The sequence below is a fragment of the Triticum aestivum genome, chromosome 3B, assembly GCF_018294505.1.
Source record: "Triticum aestivum cultivar Chinese Spring chromosome 3B, IWGSC CS RefSeq v2.1, whole genome shotgun sequence".
NCBI classification, from domain to species: Eukaryota; Viridiplantae; Streptophyta; class Magnoliopsida; order Poales; family Poaceae; genus Triticum; species Triticum aestivum.
Window position 1 is genome coordinate 408,032,035 of NC_057801.1, and position 15,796 is coordinate 408,047,830.

The 15,796-nt window shown below is 44.1% G+C and overlaps 1 protein-coding gene across 1 annotated transcript; it reads right to left on the reverse strand.

Annotated features, from left to right (window-relative positions):
- Positions 1-2,405: 2,405 nt before the first annotated feature.
- LOC123070097 (V-type proton ATPase subunit c''2) lies at positions 2,406-5,757 on the reverse strand. Its single transcript, XM_044493120.1, has 4 exons — positions 5,483-5,757; positions 5,311-5,388; positions 2,917-3,087; positions 2,406-2,838 (listed from the first exon to the last, which is right to left on the reverse strand). The coding sequence occupies exons 1-4, from the start codon at positions 5,596-5,598 to the stop codon at positions 2,670-2,672; spliced, it is 534 nt and encodes a 177-aa protein (XP_044349055.1). The 5' UTR covers positions 5,599-5,757; the 3' UTR covers positions 2,406-2,669.
- Between the last annotated feature and the right edge of the window lie 10,039 nt (positions 5,758-15,796).

Here is a 15,796-nt window from a genome sequence, read left to right on the forward strand (position 1 = left end):
AGAGATTTGAAGCCATTGTATCTTTATTATTTTTGCATGGTTGCATTTCAGTTGAACTTAAGCTCGTTTGCATAATAAGTTGAACCGATGAGTTCCTTTTTGAACTAGGAAGGAATCGTTCTCCAATTATTAGCAGATATTTATAATAAGTAGGTTTCATTGCATTCTTGAGATAATCGTATTGTCTACAAGATTTAGTTTCAGAGTTATTATATCTTCACCACCGTATAATTATAAGTCTTCCACATCTTGGGTGTCGATCGACTAGCGAAAGTTAGCAACCATATGTGCTAGGTTATTTCCACTTTGGTTGTCTTATGAAATTACTGAGAAAAATAAAAATAGTTCTTGGATACTTATCCAACAAAAGCAAATTAGAAGAGCAAGTTGCGGGAAACGCAAGATCTCCAAGTTTTCAGAATAATTGTTGAAAAATTTATGAAGCACGTTTTTCATTTATCCCCGTTAAGCATGCTTAGCTTACATGTCACATGTTAAACAAGCTACTTCCCAAGAGAAGGTGAAAATGATGAAACATCAAGTCCAAAAACGAATAAAGCGTGCTTACGCTTCAAAAGTAATGAGAGCCCCTCGCAACTTGCTTGGTCGAAGCATAGATGAAATATTACATAGAGTTGTTATGCCTAATGAACCGATCACTAATGGTGTGGAAGCCTTCATAATTCTCTCGTTGGTGACGATACAATGGGGCTCATCGATCATGTATGTTATGTGATCATTTGATTCAATGCAGTGGACTCATTCATTTATGTTTATTCGCACTTCATGAACCAGATGGCCTTGTTCTTTCAAGTTGCGGTATTTGCTCTGGGACGAACAAAACTCTAGATTGCGGGAGTTGATGCATCCAAAATTGCGTGATGTTTCACTTCTAGTTCCTTGTCGTAGTTGTAGGCTTTGTCGGAATTTATCATGTTCACGCACCTTTTTATGGTTTCATTAGGATCCTGAACACAGAGGAGTTTTTGAAGCATAAGAAAGAAATCCTGAGAATATGGGGTGAAAATCACGTTGATTTGCGTGATAGGAACCTACCATAGAAAGCACAAGTAAAAAGGGACGAAAACCAATCGCACCAGGGATTCCAGAAAAGAAGAAGACTATATTAACCCCCATGCTTTTGGATCAGAAAGGAGAGCCACACAGAGGTCAGAAACTTTGACGGAATCAATAACCCTAGCCTTCGAAAGGGATTCGGAGGGGGGGTCGATAGAAAGGCTCTACATCATCATCATCTCAATCAAGGGGACTACGACATCAATCATCTCCATCACCATCATCCCCTTTCATCTCTCTGTAATACAACATCATAGTGGATTCATACTTACATACTTCGATCGTTACTCTAAGTTTACCTTGATTTACCCATTGCTTGTTGTCCTCATGTCTGATTAGACCCCTTAGTTTTCACGGATATGGAGGAATCTTAGTATGTTTAGGTGTTGAATGCCATGTTGCATCCTCGTTGTATGTTTATGTTAATAATCTTCTCGATGTTGAGTGAAGTCGACCACTCAAATTTGCCTTCATGAACGCAAGGTTATTACTAATATATAGGCGTGATGGTGGGTTTGCGGAGGTAATGCAGTGATAGAAGCTACCTCCCTCCTTCCCTGACCATTCAGTAGGGGATTACCGGAGACGCCTTTAACTACGTCCACAGGGCGACCTTTAATCATCGGTACCAAAACCTGAATGTGGGGAGGAATGATGATGGCGTATGTGATACATGGTTGCTGCATGTATGCATGTGTATGTACTTGGCTCCCCCACTTGTAGAAGCATACAAAGTGGATTAAAGATCCAAGCCTAGAACTAGTGAGAATCCAGACTCCTTGCGAACACCTCTGCCATATTTATTCCAACCGCAAGAGAAGCGAGCCTCCTGGCCGTGTGTTGGTCCGAGCCGTCCGATCTGCCAGGACAGCTTGGCTCGGACCCGGCTGGAAGGTCCAAGTCTCTGCCTTTTATTTCTATATATATACTCTATAAGCTACCAAAATGTCCAAGTCTCTTGCCCTTTATTTCTACACATGTTAGGGAACCAACGCCCAACAATTGTTCTTGGATGAATCGAACAACCATGGCAGCAAATAGGCCTAGAACATCATTAATGTCTCTTTGAAACAAGAGAATAAACCATCGGTTTAACGAAAATGCTTCACACACGACAGTGTTTGGATGATAACTGCACGATCGAGGGATCCAGCGGCCACTGCTGGGCTGTGCTCGACATTCTTCGGCTGGATTTAACCATCGTGCACAAGTCGTCCAAACTTTATCGTCCCCATAGCACTGCTCTCGGTTTAAATTCGGTAAGTGACCCTCAGAACTCTGGCGCTCCAAACGGGGCTTCCACGAGGACTTAATTCTGAGTTAAATGCTTATTCTCAAGTTCAATACTTTTATTCAACAGGCAGTCCACGTTCTGCAAAAGCAATAGCACCTACAAGATGATACCTGGCAGGCATATGGAGTCTTTACAGTAGGAACAGTATCTCTACGATCAGATGCATCAAGCACCAAAATACGTGATTTACCAAAAACGTGCAAAAGAAAAAAGAATAGATAAGAAACAGTTGAACACATGTTGACATTCCAAAGGGCTTCACCCAAAATAATTTACAGAGATTCCCAGATGGATGGAATTAGACTTTTGTTGGCCATGTTGCTTGAGCTGACATGATTATGCCCACGATCACTCCAAAGAGGCCCAAAGCACTGCCAAAGATCTCAATCACCAGGATCTTTACAAAGAGTGTTGAATTCTGGGCATCAGACAGTGCACAGCTGCTTCCGATTATTCCCACGCATACCCTGAAGATTCGAAATTTGATCATCTTGAGCCATGGATCATGATATATGTGAAAATAAAATGTGAATTCTACCACTTACCCGCAAACAAGATTAGCAAAGCCGACAATAAGACCTGAGGCAAAGATTGCATAACCAGCTCGCATAGACTCTGGATCATGCATTCGGGATGTTGGCACACTTTCAAGCTTTGTTTGGAGGATGATCGCCACGATTACACCATAAATTGCAACGGCCTCACAGAAGATGACACTGTAAAGCAAATGGGATGCATATGTATCAGAAGTTAAAAGGAATATCCATGATATGCCAATCAGAAGAGAATTAACGTTATATAAATTTCCAATATAAAGCTAGATGGAGGCATTAGCCAACCATTTTTGCTAAAATTCCCATGTGGTTTTGGTTGCTTGCCTCGAAAGAAGCATAATAAATAAGCAGATGCAAGCATAAACCCATCAGATGTTTTCACAAGATCCAAAGGCTGTCAGAAGCATCCTTGACAGCAGACATGGAACTTATTTGAGGGGCTCATGTTAACTATAGAGGTCTAGCCAATTTTTCTGTGCTTGTTTATTAACAAATCCCAAGAACTAGTAATCCATGCGTACATTGGCTCAGCCCAAATAACCATGGTGAGTTGAAATGAGCAAACTGACTAAAAGGTTATAGCTAAAAACAAATGTTTTCACAAGATCCAAATGTTGTGAATGCTGCAGAAGGATGGGTATATCGATGAAGATGTGAGCCATCAAATCAAAGTTGGATGTATGAAGTGACGCCAAGCTTCTGGCATACTTTGTGACAAGAGTGTGCCACAAAAGCTAAAAGGCAGGTTCTATAGGATGGCGATTCGACCTGCGCTGTTGTATGCGCAAAAAGGCCAACAAAAAGGTGAGATGTCCAACAGTTGTGTAGCAGAGATGCACATGTTGAGATGGATATGTGGCCACACAAGAAAGGATCAGGTCCGGAATGATGATATACGGTTGGGGTAGCACCGACTGAAGAGAAGCTTGTCCAGCATGCCTGAGATGGTTTGGGCATATAGCACGCAGGCCTCCAGAAGTGCCAGTGCATAGAAGGCTGTTAAAGCATGCTGATAATGTCAAGAAAGGTCGTGGTAGACCAAACTTGACATGGAAGTCCGGAAGGAGAGATCTTAAGAACTGGAATATCACCAAAGAACTAACCATGGACAGGGTTGCGTGGAAGTTAGCTATCCACCTGCCAATACCATGACTTGGTTTCGAGATCTTATGGGTTTCAACTCTAGCCTACCCCAACTTGTTTGGGACTGAAAGGCTTTGTTATTGGCCAACAAAATGGCAGTCTAGCTCCCAGGTTTCTATCAGACTAATGTTTCTCCAGTACATCATATGCACTAACATGCTTCTTCCTCTACGGGCATAGAGGATGTTTGTGCTACATCCAATTGTAGATGTAAAGCCAAAACCGTGAAACACTCTATTTTTCATCTGTTATGCTGTTACAATTCTAACGAACATGCCCTCCAACAAAACAAGAGAACAATAAAAGCCACAAACACAGGTTCAATGACGAATAAAATAATAAAGATCAACTAAGGAACTAGACCAGATCCCACACGACCACTGTAAGAACTTGATGGCCCTAACATAACAGAGGAACCGCAAAACAAAGAAAAGAAAATGAGCCTCCTGCTTTGATTTTCTATCTATCATTGTCACGACTTACATAACAGCTAACTTAGTTTATTAAAACGAGACTAATCAAGTGGGAAACATGAGGATTCAGGATCGGTGACTGACACAACAATGGACATAAGGATCTATATCATAACCACGAAAGTTTGTTCACATGCTAAGTGTCAAGGAGCAAGGAGAAGTGAAGCAGATGAGCACACGTGTACACATACAAACTATACCATAATAAAGGCAAAATGAGTCGCGGGGGGGGGGGGGGGGGGGGGGGGGCACAACAAATAATGGCACGGTCTCCCTAAAATGTAAAACATATAAATTTCAGCTAGGCAATAACAATTGCTTGTTGTTGGCATTTGTTAGGATATCATCAGTGTACTTACCCATGGATAGTTTGCAATGAGATAATGTCCGATTCTTCCTACCAAGAGATGTAAGTCAACTCATCGTATTCTTCCTACCAAGAGATGTAAGTCAACTCATCGTATTAACACCTTAAAGCAATCCACCATGGAAGGAATATTGGCCCCTCCAAGCTAATTGAATAAATTACCACCAGAAGCAAGGTAGTTTGCTCTACACAAACATCCGCCGGTTAATTTCATGTAACACAATGCTAACTAACAGAAGAACCCCTCCTGGACGCAACCAGGCATCATCAAGTTCAAGGTAGAACAAAATCAGGAGCTCACAGTGCACCAAGCAAGGCCAAATCTAGCTACCGCAGTGCAGAGGAGACGGCGTCGAGCCAAATCAGGCCCACCAGGTTAGCAAGGCTCTAGAGATTCCTCACCTGATGAGGTTCTTGGAGGTGATCCTGGGCGCCTTGATGGCGGCCCCGATGAGGCTGCTCCCCGTGATGAAGATCCCCCTGCCAACAGCAAAACCGCAGCGGGGCAGTATGAGCAGATGCGCGCAGCAGATCCAGCGAGGCTATGCTGGGAAGGGGGGAGATTAGGTCTCACCATGCTGCGCCGAGGACAGAGACACCGATGGAGACGGCGATGCCGATGGCGGAGAAGGTGTAGGGCGAGATATGCACGAGCGCGCGCGCCCACGACGACGAGTAGTCCGACGACATCCTCCCACCACGATCTTCACCGGTGCGCGCTCGTTGCTGGATCGGGGATCTTTTTTTTTTCTCGCGATGGTTTGGATCGGTGACTGGGAAAGGAGAGAGAGTAGAGGCGCGATGGAGGAGAAGATGTGTGCGTGGTCTGCACGGGGACCAACCAGCCTTGGTGGGACCCGATGGTATGCGCTCCGTCCGATCTGATTATGCACGGCGCAGAGGAGATCGTGTTTTCTTTATTTTTTTGCGGGAGAGGAGATCGTGTCTGTCGTCGTCACGTGCCACGGTGCCAGTCTTGAGACGTAGCGGGAGCAACCCGAAAAGGCCCAGACCTCCCAACTGGGCCAAGCTTACAAAATTGGTTCATTGCTACAAAATTGGTTCATTGCTTTTTCTTAGGGGTGATCGTAGCAATGAACCAATTTTCTTGCCTCAAAAAAAGAAAGAAGCAATGAACCAATCTCTCCTAAAAAAAGCAATAAACAAGGGCACAATGCTACGCGTCCGCCGGATGATAACTCAACTAGATCAGCCGCCTCGGCAACCGTCAAATGTTGTCTGAAACAATCGTCTGATCTTCCGACCCAGCCAGTTGAGAACCTTTGCAACAGCTACCATATTGCACTTAGGGGCTTTGCAACAAAGACCTTGTTTCAAAGGTCCGCCGAGACAACAACTGGCCAAGAAAGGCCACCGCCCTGCCATGGCCCGAGCGTCTTGGGCATGGAGCGCCGTTGCTTGCCGGAGTTGCTACTCCTCCTCTACCTCAGTCCTGCAAGCAGACGCCAGCTCCACTCCAGCACGACCGTGACGACCTCCCACGTTGGGCGCTCCTTCAGTGTTTCCTGCAATTGGAGCTATGTTTCTGAAACATGCCTTGTGTTGCAATGTCCGAGCTCTCACTCTCTAACATCGGGGGCTCCTTCGGCGTTTCCTGTAACTCGAGCTATGTTTTCATCACCAAATCATTTTTTTATTACTGATCTAGTCCTCTATTGCAAAAATCAACTGAAACAAGACCCTTGTCGTAGGAAAAAAGGACAGGATGTGAGGGGCTTGTATGAGCGGTCAATCAAGATTGATCCGACGGCTACGCAAGCGATGAACGTTGAGTATGCATGAGCCAGCTGAAGGGTAGTGTATTCCATAAACCAAGGGTGCTGCTACGCGTTGGTGGCGGGTCTTTTAAAAAGAACGGTCGCCTTGCGAGCCGTCAGATCTAGATGATTGAGCGGTCGAGCTTCACCACCTACCATTGCAACACATGTCATGTTGCAGAAACAGAAAAATTTGCAACACAGGTTAAGTTGCGGATTATTTTTACAACAACGGTATTTTTATAGTTCTTTTTTGCAACAAAGATCTTGTTGCAATTTATTTATTTTTGCAACAAAGGTCTCGTTGGATTTTTTTTCATAGGTCTTGTTATAGTTGTTCTGCAACAGAGACCTTGTTGTAGAAACCACTCTAGCGAGCAGCAACACGTTTGCGCCCGACATGGAAACTCACGGTGGACGTGGACAGCGAGCAACAACATGTTGTCACCGGACAGGGAGCAGCAACACGTCGGTGCTGGGCGCGGAAACTCACGGTGGACGCGGATGTCGGTGCTCCCTCGGGACAGCGGATGCAACTTGAGCTCGGGCGCACCGCGATGGCCGACGTTCATAGTGAAGGCGGCGGCAACGGCCACACCCATACCGACAACCTCGTCGGCATGCTACTAGCGGCGAGCGTTAATGGCGGTGGTTGATGTTTACTACGCAACTTTGTTCTTGTAGACTCGTGTTGGGCCTTCAAGTGTAGAGTTTTGTAGGACGGTAGCAAATTTCCATCAAGTGGATGACCTAACGTTTATCAATCTGTAGGAGGCGTATGATGAAGATGGTCTCTCTCAAACAACCCTGCAACGAAATAACAAAGAGTCTCTTGTGTCCCCACACCAGATACGATGTTAAATTGTATAGGTGCACTAGTTCGGGGAAGAGATGGTGATACAAGTGTACTAATGATAGTAGATATTTATTTTTGTAATAGGAACAAATAAAAAACATCAAGGTAGCAAGTTACAAAACTGAGCACAAACGGTATTGCAATGCTTGAAGATAAGGCCTAGGGTTCATCCTTTCGCTAGTGCAATCTTTCAACAATGCTAACATAATTAGATCATATGGCAGTCCCTCAATGTGCCATAAAAAAACACTCCAAAGTTCTTATCTAGCGAAGAACATAAGAAGAAATTGTTGTAGGGTACGAAACCACCTCAAAGCTATTCTTTCCGATCAATCTATACAGCTATTCCTATAAGTGTCACAAACAGCCTAGTGTTTGTACTAAAATAACACCATATGAAAACACATCAATCAACCCTAATGTCACCTAGATACTCCAATGTCACCACAAGTATCCATGGGTCAATTATACGATATGCATCAAACAACTTCAGATTCATAATATTCAATCCAACACAAAGAACCTTAAAGAGTGCCCTAAGATTTCTACCGGAGAAACAAGGATGAAAACGTGCATCATCCCCTATGCATAGATTACCCCAATGTCACCTCGGCAATCCGCGAGTTGAGTGACAAAACATACATCAAGTGAACCAATATAATACCCCGTTGTCACCATGGGTATTCATACGCAAGACATACATCAAGTGTTCTCAAATCCATAAAAGTATTCAATCCGATAATAACAAAATCTCAAAGGTGAAAAATCAATTAATCACAACAAGATAGAGAGTAGAAAACACCATATGATCCAACTATATTAATAAAGCTCGCGGTATGTCAAGATCGTGCCAAATCAAGAACACGAGAGAGAGAGAGAGAGAGAGAGAGAGAGAGATGAAGCACATAGCTTTTGGTACAAACCCTCAGCCCCGAGGGTGGACTACTCTCTCCTCATCATGCTGACCACTAGGATGATGAAGAAGGCCTCCGATGATGATTTCCCCCTCTGGCAGGGTGCTGAAATGGGATCACGATTGAGTTTTCATGGGTACAGAGGCTTCCGACGGCAGAACTTCCGATCTAGGGTTATTTCTGGGGGTTTCTGTATTTATAGGATTATTTTGGCGTCAGTCTCATGTCAAGATGGGCTACGAGGGGCCCACTACCACCAGGGCACGCCAGAGGGGGGTAGCGTGCCTAGTGACCACCTCCTTCCCCTTCTGGTCCTCCCGCGAAGCTTCTAGTGCCTCTTTTGTTCCAAAAAAATGTCAAAAAGTTTCACTGCATTTCGAGAACTTTTATTTCTGCACAAAAAACAACACCACGGTAGTTCTGCTGAAAACAACGTCAGTCCGGGTTAGTTCCATTCAAATCATACCAAAACCACATAGAATTGTTGTAAACATGGCATTAATACTTTATAAATCCAAAATACGTTGGAGACATATCAGCATCCCCAAGCTTAATTCCTACTCGTCCTCGAGTAGGTAAATGATAAAAGAAATAATTTACGAAGTGTGAATGCTAGCATAGTATGTAGGTTTGATCAATGATAATTTCAATCACTTTTCCTAGCATCATATACAACAACTCTTTCTCATAAAACTCATCACGATAAAGTAGCAATCAATTCACATGTTATGGTTCAAACAATGCATTCTCTTGAAACTTAACAACCTATGTTCTCAGTCACCAAGTGATATGTCCATCTTGCATCATGTTTTCCTACTGTTGTTTATAGTGTTTTTATGCATTTTAACACTTTGTGGAGTAGTTCCAATGCCTTTTCTCATAATATGCAATGTTTACACAAAGAGCGAGAATACCGACAGCTGAATTCTGGACCTGAAAAAGCTATGTCAGAGATACCTATTCTGCACATCTCCAAATGAGCTGAAATTTTACGTAGAATGATTTTGGGATAAATAAAAGATACTGGAGAAAAGAACTACCGGAGGGGGCCACCCAGGTGCCCACTAGGCACCAGGGTGCGCCACCCCCTCCAGGCACGCCCTGGTGGCTAGTGGGCTCCTCGGCCCACCTTTGGTGCCCATCTTCTGGTACATAAGGTATTTTGACCTAGAAAAAATAAGGAGAGGACTTTCGGGACGGAACTCCGCCATCTCAAGGCGGAACTTGGGCAGGAGCCCTTTTGCCCTCCGGTGGAGCGATTCTGCCGAGGGAACTTCCCTCCGGGAGGGGGAAATCGAAGCCATTGTCATCACCAACAACCCTCTCATCTTTGGGAGGCTAGTCTTCATCAACATCTTCAACAGCACCATCTCATCTCAAAACCCTAGTTCATCTCTTGTGTTCAATCTTTGTACCGGAACCTCAGATAGGTACCTGTGGGTGGCTAGTAGTGTTGATTACATCAACAACTTGATGCTAGATGGTTTATTTGGTGGAAGATTATATATTCAGATACATTATGCTATTTAATATCCCTCTGATCTTGAGCATGAATATTATTTGTGAGTAATTTCCCTTGTTCTTGAGGCCACAGGAGAAGTCATGTTGCAAGTAATCATGTGAATTTGATATTCGTTTGATATTTTGATGATATGTATGTTGTGACTCCCTTAGTGGTGTTATGTGAACGTCGACTACATGACACTTCACCATCTTTGGGCCTAAGGGAATGCATTGTGGAGTAGTTATTAGATGATGGGTTGCTAGAGTGATAGAAGCTTAAAACCTAGTTTATGCGCTAATCCTTCAGGGGCTGATTTGGATCCAAATGTTTCATGCTATGGTTATGTTTTATCTTAATTCTTCTTTCATAGTTGCGGATGCTTGCGAGGGGGGTTAATCATAAGTGGGAGGCTTGTTCAAGTAAGAACAACACCCAAGCACTGGTCCACCCACATATCAAATTATCAAAGTAGCAAACACGAATCAAACCAACATGATGAAAGTGACTAGATGAATTTCCCGTGTGTCCTCAAGAACACTTTCCTTATTATAAGAGATTTTTTTGGCCTGTCCTTTGCTACAAAAAGGATTGGGCTGAAAGTGGGTTATATCGACTAGAGGGGGGGTGAATAGGCGATTTTTATAAATTCTTCACTGAGGAATTTGCTGGTGAGGAAATTCCTAAATGAAGAACTACTAGCAGCGGAATAAGTACTCAGAAGTAAACATAACAGAATACAAGCATAGTCATCATGGCGAGATGAAGACAAGCACAAAGTACAGAAAGCGTAAACACATGATAACACAAGAAAGAAGACGGACACACTGAAGAAATTGAACTGAGGAAATTGAAAAAGTCTTCAGTCAAAGTCTTCAAACAGATATGAATAGGCACACAACAACAGACATGAGGAAATGAAAGAGTTGAGGAAATAGAACCAGTAGGCTTGGTGAAGACAATGATTTGGTAGACCAGTTCTAACTGCTGTCTCAGTTGTACATCTGGTTGGAGCGGCTGAGTTTTAAAACTCGAGGACACCCAGTCCCGGACACACAGTCCTCACCGTATTCTCCTTGAGCTAAGGTCACACAGACCTTGCCCAATCACTCGTGGAAAGTCTTCAGGTGACTTCCGAACCTTCACAAACTCGGTCACTCGGCGATCCACAATTCCTCTTGGATGCTCTAGACCTTGACGCCTAACCGTCTGGAAGAAGCACAATCTTCAAAGGAAACAAGTGTCGGATCCACGCAGGATCAATCTCTTCAGTGATGCTCAATCACTTTGGGTTTGTAGGTGTTGGGTTTTGGGTTTTCCTCACTTGATGATTTTCGCTCAAAGTCCTCGGAGGATGGGAGGCTCTCAATTGACAAGTGTCAGTTTCTCTCGGAGCAGCCAACCAGCTAGTGGTTGAAGGGGCGGCTATTTATAGCCTAGGGAGCGGCCCGACATGATAAGACATAAATGCCCTTGTCTGATATGACCGTTAGGTGGGTAGATATTTTGGAACCGCTGGCGCATAGCACAACAATGGTCGGAATTTTGACTATCAAAATCCTCAGGGCTATCATGTTCCTCACTGTGTAGGCAATTCACACTGGTGAATTCCTAACTCCCCGGTCAGAACAAATTCCTCAGAGACTAGAAGAACTTCGTCTCTATCACTGAAGAATATGACTGAACTGTATGAGATTTCCAATGGCTTCAATCGAAGGGATTTGGTAGGTGTAGGATTTTGAGTTGAGCATCACTTGGAAAAAATTTCTTAGTATTTCCTCGACCCCCTTTAACAGTACGGTGTTTCCTATGACTCAAGAAAGAGAAAATGAAACTACGAAAACAAAAGTCTTCACACTTCATGTTCCTCGAATGATTGCCAAGTCTTCAAGGTCACACCAATTTCTTCACTTTCAAAGTCTTCAGAAAGTCTTCAGAAATCCAAAGTCTTCAGTTGAAGAACTTCATTTTTAGGGGTCGACTTTCTCTGTAAATATCAAACTCCTCATAGACTTATAGTCCTGTGTATACTCACAAACGCATCAGTCCCTTAACCTATAAGTCTTCAATACACCAAAATCACTAAGGGGCACTAGATGCACTTACAATCTCCCCCTTTTTGGTGATTGATGACAATATAGGTTAAGTTTTCAACGGGGATAAACATGTGAAGTGTAAATACTGATATTGAGGAATTTGATTGCAAGATATAGAAGAAGTCCCCCGGAAGATGTGCATAGTGAGGAATTTGCTTTTGAAGCAATGCACACTTGAAGAGTATAATCATGGAGATCTCCCCCTATATCTTGTAATTCATACACGCATTGATATATAATGTGAAGAATTTGAAATGCATGATGAAATATGGTGACTGATGTAATTCAGCATGCGTGCATTAACATTAATGAGGAATAAGCATGCAGAAGAACACAGCAAAAGTATCAGGTCACCATAGAGTTTAAGATTTCAACTCGATCCAGCAAAGTCATCAGAAGAACGAGAGTTGTAACTTAGCAAAAATTCCCATATAAGAAAGAACCGCTTGAAGACTAACTCAGATTTCTCCCCGTTTGTCATTGAACGATCAAAAGGGTTGAAACTGAGGACTAACGCCCCTGAAGAATATCATGAAGATGGAGGAGCACCAGCGTTGTCAGGGTCTTGAGTCGATATAGGGCCTGCTATAGTGTCGTCCAAGTATTCATGCTCGTCCGTGGCGCGTGACGAAGAATATGAGCTGGCCACCAAGGAAGGAACCTTGACCCTCTTGAATTTCTTCGGTGGAGGAGCAGACCAGTCAAAATCTTCCTTGAAGCCCATTTGCTTCAGATCTTCTTCACCATATAGATGTGACAAAATAGCCCAGGTGCGATCAAACACTTCATGGAGGTAGCAGTGGTTTTTCTTCACTGCATTATGTGTGGAAGTCATGTTGTGAAGAATAGAACCAAACTGACGCTTAACCCACTTGTGGTTGCGATCCACCTTCTGGTGAAGACTTATCAGCAGTTCATGATCAGTCAACACACGAGGAGAAGTAGCTTGAGGACTTGTCTTAGTAGCATTGGCAGCAGTATCATGAGTGGCAGAGTCATCATTGATGGAGTAAGATGCAGCTTTGCGGAACTGACCATCCAATGGACGAATGCCTTCATCGATCACGGCTGGTGACTTGCCCTTCTCATCAGATGAGGAAATTGTCCGCTTGAGGACTTCAATAGGGGGCAAGTAGCTGAGGTGATTCTGAAAATTAGCCTTGTAGTTGAGTGAAGACCTTGTTTTGAGGAATCTCATGATCCACGGCGCGTAAGGCTTCAGCTCAAATGGAGAAAGTGCAACATTCGCCAGAGTCCTCATGAAGAAATCACGATAATTGATGGGGATGCCATGCATGATGTTGAAAAGCATATTCTTCATCATTCCGATAATTTCTTCATCGGATGAGTCATGGCCTTTGATGGGACTCATGGTCTTTGTCAGAATGCGGTAGATTGTTCTTGGCACATAGAGCAATTCCTTCATGAGGAATTTGGTCCTTGGAGCTTGACCAGGCTTTAGCGGCTTCATGAGCACTTGCATATAGTGATCAGTAAGTTTAGGTTCATCATACAGACAACGAGCACCGTCAGGTGGAGGACTGATTGGTAAGGCACGAAGCAATTCAGAGGCTGGTGCCTTGTAATGAGTGTTTTCAGTCATCCAGTCCAACACCCACGAGTTGACGCCAGTAGCATCGCTTGTGATATGCAAAGTTGCGTAGAATTGAAGAATAAGTTCTTCATTCCAATCAACTATGTCTGAGCAGAAATTGAGCAAGCCAGCGTCATGAATCATGCTGAGGACTTGAGAGAAGCACGTCATGGATTCCATGTCCACATGAGGAATATGCTCATGATTGAAGACTTTGTCCTTGTTGAAGAGCACTGAGGAATAGAAGTTGGCCTGGCTGGCAGTCCAGAAACGCTTCCTTCTAAGACGAGCATTGTCATAGGGATTGAATTCAGTGAAGAACACATGCTCGCCGAAGAAATCATCAGCCTTGAATTTTTGCTTTTTGGAGAAAGGATCCTTTGGCTTGGGCTGAGGAGTGTCAGTCAATTGCAGCAGCACCTCAGGAATCGCAATCTCAGGTTCCTCAGGCCGAGGAATTTCAGGCTCTTCTTCAGCTTCAGTCTGGGTCCTCAATTCTTCATTGACAATTCTTCAGCACTAGTGGCTGGAATTTCTTCATGAACACTTGGGGTTGCATGAGGTTCATCAGATCCCATTTGCACTTCAGTGGTAGCAGGGGACTGAGGAATAGCTTCAAGGGGAGTGAACATTGGAGAGTTGGGATGTTGACTGTCCGAAAATTCATCATTGAGCACAGGAGTGGTACAGCCAATGTCCACATCCTCCTCTTCAATTTCTTCAACACCTGCCTCTTCAGCAGTAGACTGAGGCAAAGGTGAGGAAATGATTGGGGTTGAAGGGATCTTATCCACTTCAATTTCTTCGTCCAACTGCTTTGAAGAAGCAGCAGAAGGAGTTTCTTCATCAGATTCATCAGGAATCACAGAATTTTCACCAAAAGGAACAAGGTCCTTTGATGGCATTGATGAGACTGGAACGGCATCAATTGGATTGCCAATCAAACTAATCAGAGTCTTCATCTTCTTTGGAGCTGAAGAATTTGAAGAAGTTGATGCCTTCCTTTTCTTCATAGCTGCACGTTCTGCAGCCTTGGTCTTCTTCGCATCTGATGCAGATGGAAGGATTGGAGTTGGTGTAGGCGCAGGGGGTGTAGAGGGCTTTGGTTCAATTTCCTCAGGCACAACTGATGCAGTTTCCCTGACTTGTTCACTTTCTTCAGGTGCACCACTAGTGGATGCCCTGGCAATATCTTCAGCAACTGGAATGGAGTCATCAGCCCTGGCACTCTCATTCTCTTCAGCAGCCTGATTGTCATCAGCGGTGCTGGCATTTTCTTCAGTAGGGTGAGCAGATGCCTCAGCCTGAGTAACTTCAACGTAGGTGGAGCAGCACTTGAAGTGAATTTCTTCGTCAGATTGATGAAACACACCTTGGCGCCCTTCCAGTCAGCATAGTAGCGATCAAATTCATCACTCAGCTGTTTGATTTCAGCTTGCAGAGCAATGATCTGATCATGGGTGAGAGTGAGGACATTGTCCTTGAGGTAGCACCGTTTCTTGTACTGCGCTTTCTTCAAACTTTTGCCTTGTTCAAATTTCCATTTCTCTTCTTCAATGAAGGCAGCGAGAACATGACTTTGAGCAGGAGTGAGGTTCATCTCCGGCAAAGGTGTGTTAGGATCCTTGTGCCACAGGTCAATTTAGTCGAGGATCAACTTGGGATCCAGCATTAGTGGCACATTGCTGCCTTTGGCTCTAGCGGCCCTGGCTTGCCTGTTTCTGATGATTTTGGCGAGTTCTTCATCATCAGCTTCATCATCATCAGAAGGTACATGGAAGGCGACCTGCTTCTTGTGAGGACTTGGGCGAGTGCCTTGTCTAGCAGTGGCCTTTTTCTTCAGCAGAGAGGGATCAGCTGAGGAATTTTGAGCAGCTGAGGAGCTTGCAGATGCTCCCAAGGCAATATAAAAGCCTTGAGTCCTTTGGCACGTGGTGAGATGCACAGGTGCCGAGAATTTTGTTGGAGCAGCTGAAGATTTTGACGGAGGAGCTGAGGACTTTGACGGAGCAGTCTTAGGAATTTGCCGTGAGGGCCTTGAGGAATCTGGCCTTGATGGCATAGCAGAGGAGCTTGGCCGTGAGGGCATTGAAGGTGAAGCACTGGACTTGTGTGCAGGCTTCTTGTGCATAGACTTCTTGGGCTGACT